At 34.2% G+C, this 27,157-nt stretch overlaps 1 protein-coding gene and 1 long non-coding RNA gene across 2 annotated transcripts in view; both read right to left on the bottom strand.

Moving 5' to 3' along the window:
- LOC145688215 (uncharacterized) overlaps positions 1–27,157 on the bottom strand; it is a 92,963-nt gene that overhangs the window by 9,250 nt on the left and 56,556 nt on the right. The window lies entirely within an intron of this gene.
- LOC145688212 (uncharacterized) lies at positions 16,615–27,153 on the bottom strand. The gene has a single exon (XM_081762112.1). The coding sequence runs from the start codon at positions 27,097–27,099 to the stop codon at positions 22,537–22,539; it is 4,563 nt and encodes a 1,520-aa protein (XP_081618238.1). The 5' UTR covers positions 27,100–27,153; the 3' UTR covers positions 16,615–22,536.

The following is a 27,157-nucleotide window of genomic DNA, read 5'->3' as shown; positions in this document are numbered from 1 at the left end:
TAAAATATTCTTTCTGTTTTCCTTCCTTAAAAAGTTCTCAATTTGCTTGTCCTACGCGTGGATCCTCGATCTTTCAATGTGGTACGTCTGAACACGAGTCACGTGCACAACTGTTAAAAAATAACCGTGATCAATTTGGGTAAAATAGGTCCATGGGGTTTGAGGATTAGGAGGCATTAAAAAAAGATTCAAAAAAAAAAGTTTAGATTTTTTCGTTCTCTAAGGAGGGTGAGGTTCTCTAAAGCGAACCAGAAGAATAACTTCCCCTTACAAGAGGGGTAAACTCAATTGAGTGTGCACGTGGGACAGAGGACAATAGACATGATTTGAAAAGAAGTTAAGTTCGCGAGACAGAATTCACGTGGCACAACTGAAAGCCAATCGGTAGAGTAGAGAAGAAAAATACATAAAAAGCTACAAGTCTGTTGACATGAGCTTTTGAAAGATAAATGAACATTTAGAAAAAATATATATATATATATATCGCTAACGTCACGATTGTTCAACCAAATTTAATCCATGGGAAATAGATTTTGTAATTGGTGTTGATTTCTTTCGAATTCAAGTTCTTTTTTTCTTTTAAAACCACCACGATAAGTGATAGGGTTGTGGATTTCTCACATACTGTTTTCACGCACTTTGCTCTAGAAATGACCTTACCCTACGGCACATTGAAAGAGTTCTCTGACAACCATTCGTTTAAAATCAATTCCCAAAGAGATTGCTCAACTAGCTATGAAGTCGATGTGGAAGAATTTATTGCACATTCCGCTGCTGAGTTTGTAACTTCCTTATTGTTCTGACAGACATAATTACATAAATGCATGCTTTCACGATCTGCAAAATTTAAAATGAGAATTTAGCCAAATAGTACACTAATGAATTTTTGCTTAATTTTTTGGTAATTAAAATCTTTTAGGTGCAATAAACTTATAACACGGGCTTCGTCTTAAAAGTTTGTTGAGGGAAAAAATAATACATAGCAAGCAGCTCCATATCTATTTATTTTACGGCCTGAATTTATTAGAATGTACATTTAAAAATTAATCGAAACTATAAATCAAAATTCAGGTAGAATTACTAAAAGTGTTGATTTAAAAAGTCTACCAAGTTTGAGAAAGTCATAAGCATCTACTATATCAACGAACTATTGCGAAAGTGTAGCAGGGGCGGATCCAGGACGGACCTCTGGGGGTGCGGTAGGTTGTAATACTGCTACTTAGAGCTACTTTTAAGAACTCCAAACACTGGAGTGGGTTATATTTATATATATATATATATATATATATATATATATATATATATATATATATATATATATATATAAAATAAGAAAGTTTCCTTTTCTGGGGGGGGCGATAGCACCGACCGCCCCCCCTTGGATCCGATACTGAAGTGTAGGTTAGTCCAGTGGTTCTCAAACATTTACGACTGACGAAACTAGGGATGCGCACGAGACAAGATTTGTAGCTGTCTCGTCTCGAAAATGTGCTGTAAAAGTGATGTCTCGACTCGAAAAATGTATATTTCTCTATTGGAAGAGCCGTGTCTCGACTCGAATTTTGTCAGGAAAATCCTGTCTCGACTCGTCTCGTGCGCATCCCTAGATGAAACACTCCACTTAACGTCCACGACATCAGACACGTTTGTTCATTTTTTATGAGTTTCTATAAAGTACTTAGACATCTAGTACTGCTGTCGCTGGAGGTGTGCTGACTGGTATCTCTGTCTCAAATTTTATTTTAACTAGCTAAGAAAATGTTTCCAGATTTTGAAATCCTATATTTAGCGACACATTGGTTAGGAACCCTTGGGTTAGCCAATACCATAGACGCACTGATAATACCAATTTCCGTAATCACGGGTATCATAGAGTGGTGAGATACTTGTCATTTCCCCTGAGTTTCAGAAATCCACATTAGTTTTCGATGATATACTAATAAAAAAAACATGATGTTCTTTTGTCGATGAAGGATTTCACTCCCTCCCCTGCAAACTCTGAAATGTTGCAACTGTTTCTAATATCCCCGAAATCAAGCAGTGATGAGTCTGATTAGTACTTGGATGGGTGGATGAGTGAAGGAAAACAAGAACAAATGGAGTTGGATGCGCAAATATAATTACGGAGCTACCTGATCATTGCCAACCGTAAGAAAAGAAGTGACGAATGCCAGCAACACGGTAATGGGACCAACGATATGCTGACTCATGTCTCCAATTTAAAATATCACCAACGGACGGAATAAAGCTCTTCGGAAATTCACGCCAGAGAATTTAATTTAAGAAACATAATCTTGCTAATGATATTGGTTAATCTTGTTAATGACCATTTGTTAATAAGATATTCATTTTAATTTCACCAAAGAAAAGTTTCGAGGCTTAATTTGGTCACTGGAAAGTAAGATAATTCCTATTTCTATTTAATGATTTGCAGTCAAATTTAAGCGTTGTGCTTTATGTATAGAAATCACATTTAAATGTCCTAGAGGAGCTTCACCTGAACATTTTCAAAACTCATTAAAAAATAAGCCAACAAATATTTTGATTTTAATTTGTTTGAGTTCGTTATTTAAATCGCTACAGTTTGCAAATTTCTGGTCGTCATACAAACTAAATCTGAGCTTCTCAAACTGGTGGCCGCGAATCCTAGGGGAGTCACGAGAGGAATACATGAGGTAACGAAGGGAAGTAAAAAAGTTTAATAAAATTAGGATGTACTAACGGAAAATGCATTTTTAAATATAATTTTGAATTTCTTATTTTGATAGACTGATTTTTGTTTCCATACTTATTGTCAAAGTGTTATTCCAATTCCTGCATAAGGCTTATACACATATACAGTTGTGAGATATAAGCAGTAATAATCAAAAAGTCCATTACATACCGGAAAATACGAATGGGGATCGTTAGGAAGATGATGTGATAAAAGGGAGTCATGGTATGAAATTGGTTGAGAAAGCTTGATCTAAGCATTTGAATGCTTCGAGTGACCATAGCTCGTCATATGGTTCCAATGAGTTAAGAATAATGCCTGTTGCTCTTTTCAAATTTCAGAGTATATTACATACGTTGTGGAAGTTGATTTTTAAGAATGCTGTCGTTAAACTGAGATTGTGCATGTTTAAATGAACAGCAGCATATCAACAAGGCTGCATCATTCAGAGATATGAATTATATACACGTAGAAATTGCAATAAATGGTTGGATAAACATCAATCTAATAGAATAAAGGGAGTTCTGAATGAAACATATTACATAAGGATTTGCTATTTTGAAACATAATATATGGAACCTGTAGTTCAGTTGGAGATCGATCGTTAGGAATAATCATTACTAATAAAGGAAACAATAGAGGACTTAATGAGAACTAGGTTCAGATGCTTCCAGATAATGATTACATATACTTGCAGTTGTTAGCCAATTAGGTTCTGTTGTTCTTTGAATCAACTAAAATATTTGATTTGGTCTGGAAGACTAAACAGAATTTAAATAAACCACGTTCTCTTCTTCATTCTCAGGTAACTTTATTTTTAACTATTTGATTATGTTGTGAGCTTTCTGACAACCTTTTCTGAGAGTAAGAAAGAAGGAAATGTCTCTGACCATTATGTTGAAATTCTATTACAACATTTCCGTGATAGAGGTAATACTTCAGCTTGATTCGTGACGAATAGATTGATTATATTTGATTTTCCTTATTTATTTATTTATTTTTGTTGGAATTTAGTGTACAGCGCCGAGACTGTATGAGACGTGAATCTACAGTTAAAAGTCAAATCCTAACCACCGTAACACGTTCAGTGCGCTTTAAACGGGAATTGAACCCAGGACATTGTGCACCAAAGGTGCACACACTAGCCACTAGACCAGCGAGGAAAGCTTTGATGATGTTTGAATTTAGAAGTATATTCTATTTAAAAGAAATAATAATTGTACTTTTACTTAGAATCAAACCAAAACTCTTCCGTGATTAAGGTAAAACATATTTCCCATTTTCTCACCACAAAAAAAGCAATTTCAAAGAAATTTACTATTTCTTGTGTATGACTCATGCTCATTTCTTTCCCCTCTCTCGTTTTTACACTTTTTTTTCACTGCACTCTTCAATTCAATGTATGATTGTAGAATGGCTGTATTGGATCAACCAATCGGGAAGCAAGTCAACAAACAGTATAGTTCCTCTCCCGCGAGCACCATCTCGATCGTCATTTGCATTTGAACCTCATGTCATGGCGTCTCGCTCTTTGTTACTTACTCTAGACGCCACGTGATGGGATTCACGAGCTAATCTCCTGGAAAGGGCCTCTTTTACTACAAAAGATGCATAAATTTTCATTTTGTCCAAAAATTTTCATTTTCCAAAAATCCGTATCACAATAGCGAGCTTCTTTGTTGTCGGCTGTCGTTTTACTCCCCCTTCGGACAGATGTTTTTCACAAAAATCTGGAAAATCAGAATGCACAATAGGTTTGAAAAAGGGGTCGAATGTACACAGATTGAACAATACCGTGAAAGGATATGAATTATTTCGAATTCTACCAATTTCCATACTAATGTAACAGTTTGTCTGTAGGCGGTTGAATGGGGTAGGGGAAAACAGCTTGGAAAGATTCGACTAAAATAACCCTTGGCAAAGCTATAGAAAGTGGAGACTCAAAGGCAAAAATGAGCTTAAGCAAAGAAAAAACAGAAAAAAAAACCTGCCTATCAAACTCTTTAAAGTTCTTTCCCCCTTTCATCTCAGTCGTTCCAATGGTTGTCTTTGTCAGATGATGTAAAGTCCAAGTGTATCTAACTCTTTCAATGCTCCAACATGTCACACCAAGATAATAGCACGACACGAGGCCTAGTCTTAGCCTTCCATTCTCAAACATATTCCCGTTCTGTGAATATTTGGTTCAGTTACAAAACAATAAATCTGCACCGTTTTTATTTTCTAACTTATATAACATTATTTCTTTTTCCCCCTTTCTTTTTTTAAAAAAAGAAAAGATAGGATCCTTGTTTTCCCAGTAGTATCATATTACAACTTGGGTTATGATTTTCAATATCTCTTACTATTTACAAAAGGTAATGTTTCGCTTTCCATTTATAGTACTGTTATGTGCTCATTTTTTTCTAAAATTTATATTTGTACCTGCACATATTGTGATTTGCTATCAAAATATTCCTTTCATAATATATTATGATAGATGTAATCGACTCTATATCAAGTAAAGGAACGGATATATAGTATTTGTTACAGAAATGTTTGAACTAAGGGCAACTCCTTTGCGGCACGTACTAAGTTACCTCATTCTTAAGAGGCTAAAGCAGTGTTTCCTGTGCGCATGGACCTGGGTTTAATTCTCATTGGTAGTGCGTGCCTTGGCTACAAAACCAAGTAGTGTTTTGGATTTCACTAAGCAGTGGGTTCTCTCTCGTATAGCCCTGATGTTTGGGAGAAGTGGAACAAGTCCAAAATCTCAGTTTTGAGATACACATTTTTAAAGATTTTTACCCATTTTGTTAGCGGCTTGTGCTGACAACAGAATGTTGTTCCTTAATATTTGAAATATAAATGCTGGCTGGTGGTATGTAGCGTTACGTACCGCCAGAAATAGATGTACTAGCCCGGAAAAGAAATGATATTTATGAGTTTTACGTCCCACGATTACGTCTTCTAGGCTAAAAGGAGACGGTGATTACGAGAAATGAATGAAATGAAGAAAGTGGGAGTAAAAAGTAGATCCCCGAGAAAACCACGCACACGGTGTTTGTCCACCACAAAGTTCACTTGAAGTGAGCTGGGATCGAACCAAAGACCCCATGCACCAAGGATGAACGCTTTACCAGTGAGCCACCGTGGCCCGTATCATAGCAAAACCTAAGCAACATTTCTTACGGAGATAAACAATATGGAATCGATTTCATTGTTAAATTGTAATATATATTTTCGTTGTAAGATATTAAAAAAAAATATATATATATATAGCAGCACTTCGACCAGTCAAGTTTTGCTCTAATGTCTTTCTAACTCCACCCAGCTAGGTTAACTAAATAAGATTGGAAATATCTTCTGCAGAAAGACAGCCAGTGTCAACTATTCCCTATTATCCGTACAAGTATTCTTACAAGTAAAAACAAATCAATGGAAATTATTTTTTTGAAGGCAGTAATAATAGTTCACTTAAGTACCCTTTAACAGTCACATATTTGGGGAATCAGATGAGAAAATAGATCTCCATTGCTATGCGTAATCAATTTTTTATTACATTTATTCATATATATGAGTATTTACAAAATGAATAAAAACTTTTAAACGTTTTCATCTGAAAATTGAGGCTTTACATTTGTTTCCCTTGTCTCAGGATTGACAGATACTGTGTGTAGAATGTATTGCAATTATTTTCCTTTTGCAATTTTCAGAATTATGGGCTAGAAGCTAATCCCCATGAAGTGGCCATTACGATCTGCCGACAAGTGGCGCTGGACTTTACCTGTGAAATCGGGGGAAGACAGAGGTGAATATTTAAAATTATCTAAGAAAACGAATCCTCGAGTCTTATGTATCAGTAACGACAGAGCCTGTGCAGGATGTTTAATAGCAGTGGTTGGAATATTTATACAGTGTATCAGTTGATATTAAAAGGTTTGTTGTAATTCTAGTGTAATAGATCTGTTGTAATTCTAGTGTAATAGATCTGTGGTCTACTTTATATTTACATCTTCAAAGGTGAAAATGAAAGAAAAGAAAGTACCAGTATTAGAAAAGAATGAGATGAAATTCATCGTATGATAAAGAAAAATAAAGACTAACGATGATAATTCACCTAAAATTGAATCTCGGGAACTTTGCAAAACAGTACAAAAATATATAACAGAAAATATTAGAAAATTCAACAGAAATGTAGAACGATTGAAGACAACACAGCCTTAAGAATGCAAAGCATAGCCTAAGTGGTGGACAAACGTGAAAAATAGTGCTAAACAAGTAAGTCAACACACCGTTTGAAAGCCAGGAAGAAATACAGAACGTTGTTCAACACGTTATAATCTAACAATATTCGTAAGTAAAAGTAACTGAAAAAGCAAATATCCTTTGTGATGCATTTTATGTACGAAAGAAAGCGACTGAAAAAGTGGAGAGGATCCTGGAACTGCTTTATACTAAATGCATATTGAGAGGTAGAGAACTGTGATAATGAATCTCCTGTATAAAAAAGGGACATATAGAGGATTATACAAGGACAGGCCCATAAGTATTATTGCAGTAATTTACATTTTGTATAATTATTGGTATATAAGTGAATATAATCAGAGTCAGACCTTGCGAAATCAAGAGAACGGGCTAAATTTAGAAATGCATGTGAGAAATGCTGTCTCACCGGAAGACGAACTTGGGACCACGTGCACCAAAAGCTCACGCCCTTGTCGCTAAATTAGCGAGGAGGTTTCCTTTTATGATGCGTTTACCTACTAGATAAAAGTATTAAAATCAGTAAAGGTATTTATATGGTCAACAATGCTCCTAAGACTAAAAATGTAGGATAAGCCTGCATCAATGCTACTGAAAAAATATATAAAGAGGTGAGCTGCTTGCTTAAAGAACGACAGTAAGAACTCAGAATGGAGTACAATGAAGTTATACTATTTCTTAGAAGCCTTTTCTACAAACGTACTTGAATATGTGTTTTAGTCTCTAAATTAGCAAAAAAATTGACAAATATAAACGGGGAGTATCTCGCCTATCGTCATTTACCTACAGATCGCTTTATGTTTCAAACAATGGGACAGAATAGCAAGAAACCATGAAAGAGATTAAGTTGAAGGGAAAGAAAATTGGAAAATTATTATTGGAATAATTTTGAAATATTCCAAAAAGAAATGATTATCTGTGGAAAGGAGCAAACCTTGACTAGAAGCTATTAATAAAAGACAAAAGGAAACTTAGAATACGACCTTACGACCTTGTAAAGGTGGTTTGATGGAACTAAGGAGCACTGCAGAGTTATGAAACAAAGTCCAAAATAGATGGTTGTAGAGAAGAGTTGGAAAGACATAGCCTACAGTCTTATTTCAATGCAGTGCTGGATGAAGATCTATCGAACTCTTTCCACAACCAATGTCATATCTATAATGTTCATTGCCACAGACAGGTGTTCACAATTGGATTCTATCTACTTCGTATACTACCCAAGATTATTACCTAGTACAATATTTAACTTAGGTTCTTTGACTATATTGGTTTGTTGAGTTTTGTCTCACGTATATTAGTTCACCATAGAAATATGTATGGTGTCGTTTATGTCGTAGTAGTCGTCATTTATGTCGGGGCACTTGTTACTCGTTTTGACAATTTCTGTGACGTAATTTTATGTTGTCTACATGTGTATGTTGTTAATCTTGTGTAACTCACGAAGTCTGATTTCCTGACACGTTACAGCAAAAAGTACGAAAATTTGCACTCATTTTCTGTTATAGTACTCCATTTGTTTTCTGCATGCTGAATGATAACACTAAGAATAATCTGAAATGATATATTGAAGCTTACAAATAAAAAAAATAAACAAAGGATAAAAGAGCAACTAGCACCAATCCCAACGGCAATAAACAGACACATATCCCTAATTTGTTATTCGCGTTTTCCGTTGTTGTAACTCAAAACTAAACAATGCGAAAAACGCACTGTAAACGATAATATGGAAAGAAAGATTTTATGTACTGATACGTAAAGCTCATCTGTGCTACTAGGATAATATAGTCTGAATCATTAGTTTCATAGCGATTATTCCCTTATTTCCTCACCCCTTTTTTCCTTTGAAGTTGCGTGTTGAACACTGTTATGAGGTGACTCGTAGTAACTTACTCAGCGAAAAACATTGTGTTGCACGTAATCCTGAGTATTAATTTATTTATTGGCCCTGTTTTATCATTACTATTCTTTCCTATTGAATACCCCTTTTAGTTTGTTACGTTTCTGAGTGACCTAAAGGAGGGTATAAAGAAATGTGCATCAATTATTTTAAATTATGTTAAAGAAATGTCCAAATAAGTGGTTGAAATGAGAACACTCAAGCCTGTTATAACAAAATTTGAAGTAAAATTTGAATTTATCACAAGATAGCTGCTTGCTATCGGTTGATAATCGTAATATTGTAAAACACACTATTGCACTACACACACAAGATTGTTTTAAAATGATCAGCAATTGGCTTATGAAACTTAATGCTCATTTCTTAAATAGGACATTACAGAATTCATATCTCGTATTGTGTTTTGTAATTTAGTGAGCCCACGCACTCAATTTTTGTTTCATTTTCAAGAAAAACTTTCATTTATATTTGAAATTAAATCTTTACATTTCAAGTTCTACGATTTGCCCTGTTGACTAATTTTAAAAAATGATACAAAATGATACATGCATAACAACGAACATTGAGAGAAATTAATAGAAAATGCATAGATAAGGTGTTCTTTGCTACAAGATCACATGTCCAGAATATAACCAGGACCTATCTAACGCTCTATTCGTGATCCATTGTGTCTCCTAGCAGAGATATTGTAATAAAAAATTGGACTTGTTTGAAACTTGGACAGTCAATTTATCACACATTTTCCTAAAGACGTCAGAAAAATAGGATCACAAGTTTACAATTTGTATCACACAATATGAACTATGAACTCAGACTTTATTATCATTAATTAAATTATTTTGTCATAACCTATTTTCACCGTTTTCAGAAATATCCAAGCAAAATTTTCAATAAATTAGTGAGAAATCGTTTGCAAATGGATTGCATAATATGGTTGTTAAATTATAATCCAAGTAAATCATTATTATTTTATGAATCATGTTTCTCATATTACGCAAGATTGTAATTTAACAACAATGTTATGCAACCAACTTGCTAATGATTTCTTGAAATTTTGACAAAAAGTCTAACAATTAACATAATTGAAGAACGACAAACTAGATTTTGTTGCCCTCCCTGCTAGTATAGCGATTTACTCCCACGCTTTTGGATCAGGAGGTTCCGGGTTCGACTGTCGGTGTGATAAACGTGAACGTTGAATGCATTACGATGGTTTAGATTCCACGTTAAACTATATATTCATGTCCTATATATTCTCGGTACTAAAAAGAAAGCACGATAACTACAATCAATAAAGACTCCGTTTGGTAAGTTAAGATAATATTGCATAACGCAACAAGCACAACTACTCAAGTTAAATTAGCTTACTTTTAGAATTACTTTTTAAAAAATGTTATACTTTCGTGGGCAAACATAGAGAGTGTATCTGGTGAAAGAGTAGGACATAAGTTCAAAATATATTGACACATGAGAGGAACCAAATTAACGTATTTAATATCAGTTTTCACGAAGAATTGGGATTTGCATTCCTTATTTATGAAATCAAATGTTGGTAATGCGCTAAATATATATTAAAACATATATGATATGGATAGGTGTCGAATATAAAGGAAATTACTTTCTAAAATAAACATAAACTAATTTGGTTTTAGTCATGTTCACTGAAGTAGCTATATTTCTGTTTTCTCGTCCATTTCTGTGAAAAATTCAGAGTAATATCTTTGCACACTATAGCACTAGCACTACTCCACGTAAAAGAAAGTAACAAAACTTTCGAGGAAAATGCAAGAAAATTAATTACCATTTAAAACATTAATTCATTGATGATTTGCTATTAATTCATGAAAGCTAACTTGTGTAATTCGTAACTATCCAACATTATTTTGCTTTGTAGCTAGAAATTAACGCGTGGGTTCATCTTCTCTACGCAATTATAGGGATTATTTTTTTTTTTTTAGAAATTTGAATATAACAGTAGTTAAAATAACCTTGAAATTACAGTTCTCCTTCTACACTATAAATAAAGATTAATACACTATAACAACATGTTAAAAAGTTTGAAAGAATATGGGAATCAAAAATTAAAATTAAGAGCTTATTGAATGAAAGTACAAAAAAAAAAAGCCATGTTCTTTCTAAGAATCAATAAGTGTCATGTTATTCTATTTCCTTGAATAAATTTTCTTTCGAAGGAAAAAGGAAATAATGTTGTCGTTATCTTTGCTTTGGCAAACAATTAGGTCGAGTGTTATATATATATATATATATATATATATATATATATATATATATATATATATATATGTATGTATGTATGTATGTGTGTGTGTGTGTGTGTATTGGGGACCACTCACTCTACTAATTGTTTAGATCAATATTGGCTACAAAATAAAATAATATTTGATACGACCTAATATCCCCAAACGTTATTATATATATTTCCCTCAAGGAGCTTCGATTGTTTGGCAAAGGAATGTAAATATTGTTCAGACTTAAACCTCATATTGGCGCTGAGCAAGATCAAATAAGTAAATCACCTAAGATACTTAAGATAGAAGTAATAGTCAATTATTTCAGTCGCGACAGAGATAATCGATAGCAGCTTAAGGAAGGATCTTTCAAATTATAGCTTCTTCTAGTTGAATTATTATTTCAAATACTTTGTTTATTAGAACACAATATCAATGAGTCAAACAAAATTTTTCAAAGCTGAAATCCCCCAACATCAGGTTGATTATTATTTTAACTACGTTAATCAAAAACATTCATGAGTCTCAGGAATTAGTCTCAGATTATCAAATTTTTAACACAATTTTATAACAAATTCTCCGTAGGGAAAATTCTTGTATCGACTAAGGTGTCACAATTGCTGGCGAGTTCATTTCGCATTTAAAAAACTCTGAATTTGATTCCAAGTATCTGGTTTAACTACTTTCCTCTTACTTTTCTTAGCTGCAGTAAGTAGAATTGAGGTAGTATCATTAACAGAAATAAGGACAGATTAAATTCCGAAATTGCCAGAAATAAACACAGTAAAAAATGGTTTTGTTAATTCAACTCAATTTTAACACAAGGCAGTGGTTCCATCGTGAGTACCACTATGCGGTGTTAGTTCGACACAGACCCCGCGGTGTTGGCGTTTAACACAGGGGTGTGTTACGTCTTTATCACACAATCGGTGTTGAGCGGTGTTAAATTCGGATCTGTGTTAGTATTTTCGGTGTTGATTCGATACCATGCCAGGGTCGATAGTGTGAAGAAAAGTGTTGAGTGTTACTTGTGGCGGTGTTGAACCAACACGAAGAAAGTAACAAAGTATGTAGTGTGTTAATTATTTTGTGTTTATATTACACCATGTCAAGTATCAATATAACAGTCCCTGTATTACATCAACATCATTTTCTTATTATTTCAACAAACAATCTGTGTCACAATTTGAGGTCAAAGCCGTATAAGTAACACCGTTTTGGTGTTAATTCAACACTTCCTGTGTTAAAATTCAAGGTCAGATCACCAGATTAACATCATCTTTGGTGTTAGTTCGACCCCACTTCTGTGTTACTACGACACCTATTTCAGTGTTGAAATAACTCCATGTGTGGTGTTGATGTAACCATTTCTCTGTGTTGGAAAACCATGTGGTGTGCATGCTTACGCTTACCGAAGATTCTAATTTTAAAATAAGAATAGGAAACTACAGAACACTTCATATAGAAAATCTTCATAAAAATTTTTGTCGTCCTCCCCAACATTTATTGTAAAGTATTTCTTGATGTGCGAAACACAACCTTCACCAACATCTTGTTCAAGAATGATAAGAAACTCTTACCTATATCCTTATAATTTGTTTGCCTCTTAATCGTGATTCTATTTGTTTTTCGCCATTTTTGAAGCACTGTCCCCGGTGTTGACTGTTGAGCTCTAGTTCAGTGTAGAAGTGACATAGTAATACGATGTTGTTTCTCGCTGTTGATATATTTCTTCAGGAACATTATGTAAAACAATTGAAAATATATCGCGCGGTTTGCATGTTGAAATTTTGCGTATACCTAGATTTGTTTAAGTATTCTCTCTACTGTGTTTGTTTGTAGCTTCAATTTATAAGCCTTTATAATTAGATGCCCAACATATTTGGCAATCACGCAGAAAACAACAATGAAGATTCAATACTTGTGTTAATTTAACACACAGGCTGTGTGTCATTTCAACTACCGGCATTTGACGCACAACTCCAAATGAAGGGTATGTTGTTCTAACCACCTGTTTGTGTTATATTTTAACACAATCGTGTTAACACATAGGTATGTCGTTGGAATAACACAATGATTTTTTACCGTGAACGATTATACATTGAAGTGGGAAACATTGAGACATCTCATGTATTATATATTACACTCCGATAAAAAGTTACAGCAACTTTGTAGTGTATGCTTCTCTTTGTTTCATGGCATTTTTATGGGGTATCTAGGACTTTTGAACCCGTCATTTACGACTTAAGTTTCTTGCCTTGGAACAAGAAAGAGGAAATAAGTGATAATTATCGGCATTTCTTTAGTTCCCTGAAAAACTAAGCAAAAAAATTAGTGAAAGTAGCTGAAACCGAAGAAAAAACCCAAACTTTTCTATATGTCAAGCACTATCTCTAAGCTTTATACATCTCATTAAGTTCACTTCTTGGTCAAGTTCATTATTGAACAATGATGAAGGTCGGTCAATTATAAAAGATGGTTTGATGTGATTTAGGCGTAGGCGAACGATTAGCGTCCTTGCTTCGTAGCCGAAAGAACCTGTATTCAAATCCCATAGCCTACCATTCTCATTGAGATCTTCTGATTTTATCCTTAGCTTTCTCAGTCAAATATCGTAATGGTACATTCAAACATAGAAGGTAACATTTCGTCCCCATTAAGATAGTAGACCGTAAGACCTTCCATTCAAAAGTCTACTCACGCAAAATGGCTTTACAGCCATCTTAAACTGTGTTAATAATTAAATTTACAAGAAGTTACATGAAAAAATTCTGAGTAATACAAGTACGAAGAAATATTCACAGCCACATTTAAAAAAAGGAAAGAACAAACAATACATCTGCTATTTAAAAAAAAATAACAACGGCTACTTTGTCATGTGAAAGATCTTTCTTTTAGAGTGACACTCGACTGTATGAAAGCGAACTGGGAACATGACGGGGATTCGCTTGTAAATAAATAACTGCTCGCAGTGGAAGAATCATCTCCATAATCGACTGCTGCACGGACCACTGATCGCATAGAGGCTGGTCATTGAGGGCGCTTTTAAAATTAAGCCCGTAAACTCAATGACTATAAATCATGCATTGAAAATGGAGGCGCATCGACTGCTATGGCCCTCCAGGGTAGGAGACACAAATGGAAATTTGGTAATTTAGTGGAATTTTGGGACCAAATTTGAATGAAACAAAGTTAGTCTTGCATTTTTATCGATAATAGTAACTTCACCCCCTCAAAGAGGGAAAATCGCGTTTATGCAAGAAATTAGTTGACATAGAAGAGGGAACAAAAATGCTGAGAGAAAAAAAATATGAGAGGAATGAGACTTGTGATAAATTATTGTAATCACTCGTCCATAGGGCCAAGCCAAATGTTCGCCACACATTCGTAATGCTTTGATGCATAGATTAGTATATTTATACGAGAAATCTGACGTTGTGCATGCATATATGATGTGGGAAATTTTACTACCAACAGAGATCCGTAAAACATCATAATGGTTTAGACGTATATGGAAGAGGAACCTACAGTGAGAATTCGTTATAACGCAGAAGACAGCTTCAAGGTCTAGACTAAAGTATTGTTATGGTCAAAAGTTTTATGTTCTTGAAAACATTCTTGAAAAATTAAATTTAGTTAAAATGCTTCACCGGATTCAGTATATATAACTGGAGTACACATTTCACACAACAAATAATATTGTGTGTAACAAAGAAGTTTGTAATTATTAAGCAGAGAAAAGGTATGAATGCAATATCAGTTCTGAACTTCATTCTGGATATATCATGAGCATATGTGCGTTTGGTACAGGGGAGGAAAAGTTGATTCCCAGTGGGAGCTCATGTGGTTTGGATATCACGTTAAGTTGTAGGATCACGTCTCATACACCCTCGGTGTTAAACGGAACAGTAAACTCGAAGTCAACCAATCAACCAAGATAATATTTTTTAAAGCTAGTGATAAATTCGGATTTACATAGCAAGTTTAGTTTCAGTGGCATTAAAGAAGAGAGTTCAAAAGTTTTGGAAATGATTCGGTGAATTTTATACGTGCAGAGTTCTTGAGAATTTTATGACCGAGTATGAACGGTCTCGGCCTGCAAAAGCAGTCTTGATTTCTAACGTTTGTATAGTAAATCCTTTTCTACACTATGATATTAACAGGTAGAGGAAAGTTATTCCAAAACTGATGTTGTTTGAAATATGTCTATAAACTGAGATTTCAGTTAAATCCAGCTGAGTCTTGTACGTACAAGAAAAAAAAATCCATCATCTTAGCAATAAAATGCTTATATACAAAAAATGATGACCAGGGCCCGGATCTTGTTGACAAGTCAACTTTTTTCTGTTACGCATAGGACAAAGGAAGTTCAAATAAAAACGTTATCCATCAACTCTAGGTTCTAAATATATAGTTTTTTCGGGTCAACTTTTGGTCACTTTTTGCCGTTTTGAAATTTCAGGTCATTTTTTAATATTTTAAGGTAGCTTTTAGATCACTTTTTTTATTCTTTTTTCTTCTACATAAGGAAATCTTTAAATGAACACGGTTTACGAATGTGGAAAAGATGAAGTTGAATAATCTCTTTTCTTGCTTCCTGACTATTGGAGTGGAAAAACTGCATTCTTAACAAGCTAATGAAAACTAAGCTGTAGCTGGTTAACGAAAGGTGGGGATTGGTAGGTGGCCAAACAGATAGTTTTGGGTTGTTGACCACAAAGGATGTGATCACGTGAATAACTAAAAATGGATTAGAAGGCGTACAAGGATTTTAAAGAGGTTTATATTATTTTCATGTAGTCTTCACTTGCGAACTTTTATTGTTTAAGAGTGCTACCTAGCTTCTACTCGGGAGTGCATTGACGCTTTCAATACTTACAATGCCGTACAATGGACTGATCAATAGAAATAAATGATCAATGGACTGCAACTAAGTGAAACAATACTTTTTGAGTATGAGTGAGAAATGTTAATTAAAAATCCAATGGTTATTAAAAAATGTCAATGTTTAACGAAATAAACGTTTAAGAAAACGTAAGTTTTAAGGTCAATTTTTGTGATTTTAAGGGTCATTTTACAGAAATTTTAGTGTCATTTTATAGGTCACTTTTTAGAAAATTTTAAGTCAACAACATCCGGGCCCTGATGATGACTGTGTAAGTGCATATAGGTGTTCCGCGGCAGGGACAATAATGTGACTTAAATGGGACTGATTAATTTCAAAAATACAAATCAAAATAAAAGTTTTAAAGTAACACTGAATCCTTGTTGCAATTCAATGTATGCCTACTTCTTTTTGTACTCTTACCGCTGAATTTCTATCAAACGAACTATTCTTGAGTAATTATATTCTGAAATTACACTACAGTTTAAAACTAAGACATGCAATTGAGAATTATATTAATAATAATAATAATAATAATTACAATAAACATTCCGCCTTCATAACTAAAGGAAAATATATAAAAAGTAAATAATAAACAAAAGCAGAAATTAAAGTGTAACGAACTTTAATGTTCCATTAACAAAATACAAAAGAAATAAACCCAATTAAATTGTATGAAAAAAAACATTTGTCTTTCATTTGTCTTTCTTTCTTGCATATAACATCTATTATACTTAGAGATATAGGATAAAGATGATTACAGTTTATAACATACACGAAAGACAGATATTTTCAAATAGGGACTAGAATAGTATGAACAAAATAAAAATCAAGGATTATTTATCTAAAATATACAACTACTGGAATGTGTTATACGAACATAAAATATTCTTAATTCATAAAACAAAATATTCATAAATATAATTCATATGAATGCAAACACTGTTTATAGTTACATTCCAATACAGTATAAATATCTTAAAAAAATACTGTGCCTGGAGCTGAATAATGTCTTTCAAGGGTAAAGTCACAGCCATTTTTCTCATTTTTCATATGTCGTTATGAAACTTTTTTTTTGTACATATTATCAATAAAGATGAAACTAAATTGATTTGACTTAGATTTTCAGAAAGTAATCTATAATCTACTAGTAAATAATATTATAACAACAAAAGCAGTAAATGAAAATACAAGGTGTATATATATTAGAATAATAGTAGCATTATACCAATTATTAATTTAAAAACGAGAAGAGTATTGCAAACATGGAATGTGTGTGTATGTCTTACATAAAATTGCCAAACTAAATTTATTTTAGAAGAGGAATTTATCTACATTTTCTAGCTATTCAACTGTGCTTTAGTAATTTATGAACTTCAATTTAAAATACATGGAGTTGACACAACAAAAAAAAAATGGAGGATTTATCAAAGTAAATTGCAACCTAGAAAATTTGGTTTCAACATTTGGACATTGAATGTAATTTAAGATCAAATGTGAGTATCTTTTTTCCAGGAAAAAGCTTAGTAAAAATGTTTAATGTTGCAAAAAAATTACTTTCAATTCATGACGTATATGGAAAAATTGGTTTAGTTTACAAAAGAGTTTGGAATATTAGCTCTATCTTCATCCACCTACACAAATATATTTCGATAGAAACAAAATCAGAACGAAATAAAATTTTATCTATGTAACAAATATAAAATAAAAAATCAAGATTTTTTTTTTACATAAACTCAATAGTAGCAATACAATAAAGAAATAAGAAGCATGCATTAACAAACATTAATCACAAGTTTACATGAGAACTGACAATATAAATAGAGAAATGATTCTCAAATACTATAAATACGACCACAAAATAGGCACAAATTAATCAAATAAAATCATAAAAGAGATTTTTCATACGTAATCATTCTACACATCTGTTTGGTTTAATAACTCATCGTGGAAATATCTTACCTTCAGTTAAGGAAACATATTCAAATATCCTGTTTGTGAGTTTTTTTTTGGGGGGGGATAGGAAATAGCAATTTATACATCACAGAAATATGTTGCCTTCCATTACGACCTAAGCTGTAGTTTCTTTTAAGGCAAGGAGAACAAGTACTTCATATCTAAGTATGCCTATAACTTGTAAGGTCTTACCTATCTCGTATCCAAAACAAACGTAGTAAGCATCAGATATACCTTGCGTCAGATTGGACCTTTTTAAACTTGTCATATTCAGTTTCATTTTTCCTCCCTTAAGTTTTCTCTGATAAATTAATATTCATTTACATAATTCTTAATGAGTCTCATTTTTTATTATGTCTTCTTGACTGTTAGAACTCCTTTTGTAGCACTTAAGCTTAAAAATCGACATGTTGTGCATTTATGCCGTGGCTCTAGGTGGAACTAAAATATTAATAAAAAAAACTTCTAGAGACACTGCTATACATACATTGCAAAATTGAAAATTGTTCTTTTCTCTCTTGAATTCTGCGGATGAAGTTATTTCAGAGTTATTTTGTACATTCAGATTTATTTATTAATTTTACAATTTTGTTCGCACTTTACGCAAAACATTTTCACTTATTTCTCTTATGAGATTATGTTGAATTTTAGACCGTTATTTTAAGATGTTAACCCGTTTTTTTTTTTTTTTAATTATTGTAAGAAATTATTTAAGAAAATAAATCTCATATTATGAAGACTTCCGGCTTGAGTTCCTGTTATGCTTATCTTGCAACATGAAATTAACTAATATTTCCTTAACGTCCAGAAACTCACGTACTAATTTTATATGTTATGAGAAAGATGCTATTGTCAAATACGTAGAGATCTAGTAATTTGAAGAAGTGGTCCTTGTGAAACAGTCACATTGTATTTAATAGTAATCTAGTATTGTTATTTTTTCTGATTGTAAGAATAATTGAAACGCAATGCCTAAGAAACGTTAAGAAACAGGGTAAGATTACACTTAAAACTGGTTGAAAATCCTTGTCATTCTCTAAGATGGCGGTCCTGCTCCCCTTCTCCTGAGTGTCTACTGGGGAAATGCTCTTATCGATTGAGGGTGGTGGCAGTCAAGTTATGAGGGAGGACGGAAGTTGAGGGGGTGGCCATGAGAGGCGAGGGACGCAGGCGGTGGCTTCAAAACAAGCGAGGGGACAAGAAGGCCGTCGAGGAAGTGACCATCATAGAGCCAGCATCGGATCTACAAGTCGTCTTCATTTTCAATATCTTGCGTTGAGGATTTAAACAGAGGCCATTGCACACTTTCATAATGCAACTTTACTAAAATGTATATATGTACTTTCGAATAATACGTGTGCAGTTTTTCTACCATGTTCTCAAACGCACAACAAAATTTCTTAATCCAATTACTTCCACACACCTATATATATATATATATATATATATATATATATATATATATATATATATGTGTGTGTGTGTGTGTGTGTGTGTGTGTTCATGTATCAGCTGTTTTTCTTGATATTTTTTTTGCGTAGCAATCTGTCAAACAAATTTTAATTTCCATAGCAATTTGTAAGTATTGTTTAGCACTTTCGGCAGCGAAAGAAAATAGTAAAATTACTTATTTTACTGTTTCACGTGAATATAAAATAAAAATGTATATCATAAACATGTATGATAATGAAAAAATACGAAAAAAAGATTTTAAATTTTTCTTAGAAATTCTAACTTTGTCATTCTTCAGATTGCCTAAGGTTTTGTTAGTGTTTTGAATATGTCTGTACGGAGCTCCTTACTACCAAGTGCTGAATATATAATCACATCAAGAAACATGGACTAGGCATCATGCAATCCACAAATTTTGTGGCAGAAACACAGTAGTTTAGTTTCACAGAAATAATTAATTGTTGCCAGTTACGCTAATCTTATTTCTCAACTTTCTAAACCGAACACCAGTAATTTCATTTAGCCATTTCAATGCGAAACAAGAAGACAGAGCAAACATAACGTTTCTGAGCCAATGCTGTGAAATAGCTAACTGTTTCATTTACAAAGTCCTTATCATAGCATGAAACAACTATGAAAAGATAGAATGGCAGAAACATAGATAGAATAGCAGAATAGATAGTAATCTAGTTTCCGAAAAGTGAGCTGGGTTCTTGCATTATGAATTTACATTGAAACACTTTATTTCCAGATACAATAAGATGTTCAACTGCACATGGTTTCATCATAGTCAATTCTACCGATAATTTTAAGTACCATGGTTTGTCGTCCCTTAAGGATTGGTTTGTTATTGAGACCCTAAAAGGCACCCTAAGGGAATCGTTGCGTTTTGATAGAATATTTATCATTGCACTTTAACTTTATATTAGAACTATTACTTCAACTTAATATTTTGATTATGTCGTTAAAATTTCAGAATTTTCATTAACGTCGTTACCAAGTTCATTGAAATATGACCAGCAATTTGACAAATGACATTTCTACATAATAATGGTAAGTTAAAAGTAAATGTTAAAACTATAATTTTGACTATGTTCGCATTAACTTTTTCAAAGTATTTAAAGAAAAAAAATATCTGAGAACTTGCAATCAGGTAAATTGTAACATTACACGCAGATTAGTTTTTTCACTCCTAAAATGATCACGTTTTAAAAGAAGATAGCAAAGGAATCAACACGACAGTTCACAAAACTCAGTTAAATATTTAGTTGCTAACAGGTTGAATATATCGTAATATATGTTTAACATACCAAAGAAGATGCACATTTTTTTATGAATCTATGTATTTTCTTAGAGTAATTTCTCGCGTAACACAATTTAAACTATTTCGAGTCGATTTTGAAGCTATGAACAATAATTAATTATATATATGCATATGAGAATGCTCAGAGCAATCTGAAAGGGAATTAGTCATAATTATGTATCCTCTTCGACGTATATATTCCAATTATATAATCAAACAATTCTAAACAACAAGCATCTCACAAACATAGGATTAACAACAACAATTTTAAAATTTATCAGGGTGCTGTGTGTTTTGAAGGCACACAATGTAGTAGTATATACACACATACATATTTATGTATATTTATATATATTATAAATATATTTGTACTCTTTATATAGGAACATATTTTTCGTCTGAATATTGTTCATTTTGGCTTGGGTAAGATAGTTTACCACAAATCAATTAATTTGTCGAATCATTTTCAGATGTTTTCTTATGAATAATGAACGTTTCGAATTCCAAACTGGTATCAAAATGGTATGTGAGAAAGAGATGATTACAAGATGAAAGAGTTGCACAAAATCTAACATTGCTGGTGTCTTAAAATCGAATCAAGGAACTAACTGACCAATTCCAATTTCCAGTGATAGGAAAGTGCATATTAAATTAACAAAGATATTCTTTACCAAGTAACATGTAGCCTATTTAACACAACGTGTAATAGAGGCGAGTCTGACCATCACAAGAATTCTACTCTACATCACACGAAAGTACTTGTTGCCGTAAATAGCATTACTCTTAATAAATAGACCCATTGAAATATTAAAATTAACTAATATTCATAATACACATATATAAGATTTTTACAAGCCTATAATATATATATGTATTTATATATATATATAATTTTTTATCCCTGAATGTGTTACGAGCCGGTATAAGAGCAGAGGAAGGCCCCTGAAACAACATTGGCCATAACAACCAGAACCCTCTGTCTTAACCAACCCATCATTTTGATTGACAATGAGGTATGATATTAGAATATATATATATATATATAACATTTTAAACGACTTTAGGATAGTTCTGATACATAAAGACATCACTACGCCAGATAATCATATCCTGACAGCAACGAAAAGGGTTTCACTACCAATCGAAGAACCCTGCAACGGAAACCAGAACATGCAGGAATTCACTAACATCCTCTCTGCTTTTCTTAAGCACGTAATTCCGTGTTGCTTTAAATGTAACTTTCATCTGGTAGCACCACCTACTAATATGAACATCGTCTGACAACCACGATTTAATTACTCTTTTGTGTGAAATGACAACTACAACTGCCACCAGCGATTATTTCTAACATTGTCTGATTGTACTTGAATTTATAACCCTGAGTTGGTTAAGGACAGCTTGGAAGTCATATTAGGAAATAAGAATATACCTCACAAACACAGATGTTTTGCAGTCCGTAAAATTCTTTTTCTTTCTTTTTAGTTTGAGCAAAGCATATGTGTTCAAACTCATCACAATAACAGGGTTCCTAGGGTACCAAGGTGATAGGAACTTCCGAAACATAATGTTTCTTACAACAATGCGTGCCTTGATACACTTGGAACCACTTGTGGTGCAACTTTACTCAGTCTTTTCTTAAATCCTTGTGCTGAAGTATGGAACTATGTAAAACTCGCCAATCCATTAAGCACAGGAACGCATAGCACATAATAAAAAAATCACAGGTGTTATTCACGCCGCAGACGTTGTAAGTAAAACAAAAATCTATTAAATTATTTCCACAGCAAACTTGTTTTATACGAAAACACAATATATTTAAGTCTTGCTTATGAGTTCTCAGGCTGGCGTCAAAGTAAAGGATACAGTACGCGGTTCCGATAACTTCTCCTTCACGGGCAAGAAAACCAATGAAGGAACGAATTTTCGGTCTTCTGTAGGAACCATTATATCATTTTGCTTAGTGTTTCTGATGTTATTTGTTTCTTCTATTAAAAATGGCTGCATTATAAAACCATCTGCAGTTTGGTGACTCTGTGGTACGGCATATGTTGCAGGCATTTGTGACTTCTTCACACTATCCTGCAACTTCTTTTTAACCTCAACACTAACAGCGTCCTTAACTTCCCACCATGACTCTGGATCTTCTTCCAAAAGAGTTCCTTGTGGCACGTCACTTTTATGGTCCTTTCTGATATGCTTTTTAAGTATAACTAGATGAACGGAGGAGAAATCACACCGTAGACATTTATAAACTGTCTGAGGTGTCATATGCACTCTGGAAGGACTTGCATTTTCTACAGAAGAAAGAGGAGAAGAAGGCGAGGATGTTGATGGAGGTCTTGGTGAGGCATGTTTAGCCCGTACATGCGCAAGGCAAAGTTCTCTGGTTTTGAATCGCTGAAAGCACTTTGAACACCTATATTTACACTTGTTTTCTGCTACAGAATGTTGATCGTCTTCTGATATTTCATTCTCTCTTTGATCTTCCTGGATATAATCTTCTTCCTCTTCTTCAACATAATCTTGTGACAATCTCCGCCCTTTTAGCGCTATATGGATTCTATCTACATTTTGAGAGTAAGGTGACAGTGCAGGAGAGGCGAAAAATGGATTTAGCAATCCTGAAAACTGATGACTTAAAAGATGATGCTGGAACACTTCCACCTGAATAAAATTCTGAAGGCATACTGGACACTGGAATGGCTTCCTTGGATCAGGCAGAGTTTGTGACGGCAAACCGGTATGAGATCTTTCATGAACAAACAAAAAGGCAAGAATTGGGGTTGAGAATGAACAATAAGAACAGTGATAACTTTTTATTGGTGGATCTCCTGAACCGAAGAGGCCGGCAAAAATGTGTTGGCTCCCTGAGATATTGCTAACCTCATTCGACTGTTGTTCAGTAGATTCCATTGGCAATTGACGTTGGCAGGATCCATCAACAGAACCATCAAGTGACTTGTGATGTGATACAATACTTCTCATGGTTGGAGTATTCACCATATGGCTATACATGGACGTAGAATTTATTGAATTTTTGTTATGAAGAGTATTCAATGTCAAATTCTTAGATTGTTTTGGGTTATGATTTTGTTGAAGTTGATATTTAGCTTCTAATTCCTTCCATTTTTCTTTCCCAGCTTCGCCGTGATCGTTTGTCAAATGTGCTTTCAACCACTTACTACTTCTAAAGCGACGGCTACAAATAGAACATACTTCCGTAAAATAGGTAAAATATCTGTTATTCAGATCTCCTGCATCTGCTGGTTTTAGAGACAAATCATTTTCATGTGTTTGTGAGACTGTATTTCCTGCTTCTTTGTTGAATGGAGTGGATGATGGTTCCTCAACAATCCCATGAGTATTTTGTTTATGTACTCTCAAGAAATACTTGCTACATAGTTCTTTGTTGCAGATGTCACAAATAACACCACCTATTTGCGCTCCATTCTCAATCTCTATACCATGCATTCTTTGCATATGGGTTTTCATAAAATACTTATTACATAATTCTTTGTTACAAATTTCGCAAAAACTACTGGCAGGAGCCAACGATATTCTTTTCTCTGGGGGATTGCAGCGATCTGGTTCTTCTTTGATGGTAATTTCATCCTTAACTTGTTCACTGGAAGCTACATTTACTGTGTTATTACCATGCATGTCTACCATGTGCTTTTGCAGAAAATATTTTGCCACAAAATCCTTTTTGCATATATTACAATATGTTTGCGCATCAGGTACAGAAGTCGGTGATTCTGAGTTATTTTCTTCTCCGTGTGACAGTTTATCATTCGTAATATCACATTCTTCGTCAAATAATATTCCATGTTCGGTCATCATATGTGCTCGTAGATAATACCGGTTTCCCAACTCCTTGTGGCAAATATTGCACATCCATGGCCTTCCGACGTTCAAATCATTTAGTTGTAGAATCATAGTATGTAACTTTTGTAAGTCTTCGCTGATGAAGTCTTTACTATTATTCCCATTTACCTCAGTGGTCTCGCAATTGGATAACTCAGTACTCCCTCCTGGGTCATTTGTATTGACGGGTTCATCATTTAATTTATTGTCTGATGACAGAGGTTTCGCTCCGGAGCTATTCTCTTGAGGAGTTTCGATGTCTTTCTCTACACTAGAATTGGAATGAATATAAGCGCGATGCATTTGCATGAGGTACAGACTCTGAAACTTACGTCCACAGAGATCACATTCAGGATCTTCTCCATCAAACATATCCACTCGATTTTCACTATTACCTTTTTCTGTGGAGTCTGAACTGTTGGTGCCTTGTTCGCTCATAATAAGGTTTAATGGGCTTGTTTGTGTTTGGCACCAGGGCCCTGCATTACCCAAAGGTTTACCATCCGTACTATTATCAGGATTAACTATTCCATGCCTTTTCATTTTGTGCGTTCTAAGAAAATATTTGTTGCAATATTCTTTGCAACATATTTCGCAGAATGCATCCGCGTTTATAACACCTAATCTTCGTAGACGTTCAGGAGAAAATGTTACTTTAGACGTGTTAATCGATGTTGGAATTTGATTTATCTGAGTGGCTGATTGCACAATTGAAGTTGACATCGTTCCTGGTATTGAAGTAACTTCAGCAGTTCTAACAATATCTTGAATTTGTTCGCTTTCGTTGCCCATGCTTTTGGAAGGGACTTCCTCGCTTGTTTCTTCTTCCGCATTACATTTACCACCCGGAAGAATATTGTGTCCCGTAATAGATTTATTGTCGCTCATTTTGTCAGACTCGCTTTGAGATACATCTTCAATTTCTGTAATATGAGATTCGATATTGTTGGCAGTTTCTGAAATACTGTCTTGGTTATTAGGAACATCCGATTCTTCCAACTGCTTCAAATTCTCCCCTTCTCTCCTTCGGAATTCGTCCGAATCGTTGTTAAACAAAATCCCACAGGAGTTGGAGTTACTAGTTGTACTACAACCACTCGCAGAAGAATGTCCACAGAAACTAGTATTATCTTCCATAATACCATGTATTTTGGCCTTATGTCTTCTTACAAAGTATTTGTTGCAAAACTTTTTCTGACAAATGTCACAAAATGCTTTCATAATTGCACCACCTGGAGATTTGGTGTTGTTAGATATATCTCCGGGTTTCGACACAACAGAACTTGGAGACTTGCTTATAGCTTGTGTGACAGGAATTACAGATCTGTGTGAAGTTGAATTAATGTGGTTGGAAACAAAGGATCCTGAATAAGGTGATCCAGTAACTGTACTTGTGGCCATTGTCGGTCCAGGATTTTCCACATATATACCATGTTTGTTTGCCTTATGTGTCTTAAGAAAATACTTATTACAAAATTCTTTATTACAAAGTTCGCAGTATGCCTCGGGATTGAAGATGCGAATAGGTGTTCCACTTCCGATAGTGGTTGGAGGTTGATGAGCTAAAGGCGTCGTAGGACCCTGAGAAATTATGGTAGGTAAAAGGAAAGGTGGGCCTAATGGTAAAAATCCAGGTAAAAGCATTTTTCCATCTCGGAATGGTGGCATAGCAAGAGAGGTTTGAGGTAGAGCGGCCGACGGCTTGGTCCCATGAAACTGTTCTTCATTTCGAGAGTCGGATTTATACTGTAAGTCTGAAGCCCATGCTCCAATGACTCCAAAGTCAATTGGCGACACTGATTCTGCACAACGTGTATTGGAAAGGTTTAGTGGCGCTTCTTTCTTAATTGCAAATAGTTCAGGTGGAGACTTTTGCAACTGAATTTGATCTTGTAAAATTCGCTGAACGTGTTCATTTTCAATGTGAAATTTTAGTTCATCTTCGGATTGAAAAGGCTCTGTACAATGGGGACATTGGTTTCTTTGGTTGTCTTCAGGAGTGTGACTTCTTCCATTAAGGCTTGTTATCTTACTTACTGGTTCTTCGTGGAAGTCAGAGTCAGCTAATGGTGGATTTTCTGTCCGTGATTCTCCAATTCTGTCTTCGTCTTCACTTTCTGGAACATCATTTCCCCCCACTGTTTCGTCCAAAACAGGAGTAGCGATTCGAACTGGGTTGGACTGTTTTCTCCTCTTCTTGGCCTGGTTGTGCTCAATATCTGACATATGACGCTTTGTGGCGGTAACGAATACATCACTAGCTTTTGGACTACTACATTGACCAGATGAGTGGTTAGTTTTCAATTCTTCCTCATCCTCCGAGATATTTATTCCGGTATCTAGTTCATCCTTCTTTATAATTTCATGGTTTGCTTCCGTGATTATTGGTTTTAGTTCTTCTTCATCTCCTGAATTAGAAGTTGAATTACTTAGGGCTTTATCCTCCCCACCATGACCTAATATGTCACATGTAACTACCGCATTAAACCCTGACCCTGCAACACTGCTGCTAGGATTTATAGCAGCTGAAGCCATCCTATCGTGAGCGTGAAGGCAACGAATTGTGAGGTGGAATTTATCTAAGGTAAATTCT

Source organism: Thermobia domestica, chromosome 6 (assembly GCF_964235325.1).
Source record: "Thermobia domestica chromosome 6, izTheDome1.hap1.1, whole genome shotgun sequence".
In the NCBI taxonomy this organism is placed as follows: Eukaryota; Metazoa; Arthropoda; class Insecta; order Zygentoma; family Lepismatidae; genus Thermobia; species Thermobia domestica.
Note: the sequence above shows the minus strand (reverse complement) of the source record. Positions and strands in the feature narration are given on the sequence as shown.

Bases quoted from the DNA above. Each gene is read 5' to 3' on its own strand.
- LOC145688212 (XM_081762112.1), bottom strand. From the start codon at position 27,099: ATGGCTTCAGCTGCTATAAATCCTAGCAGCAGTGTTGCAGGGTCAGGG.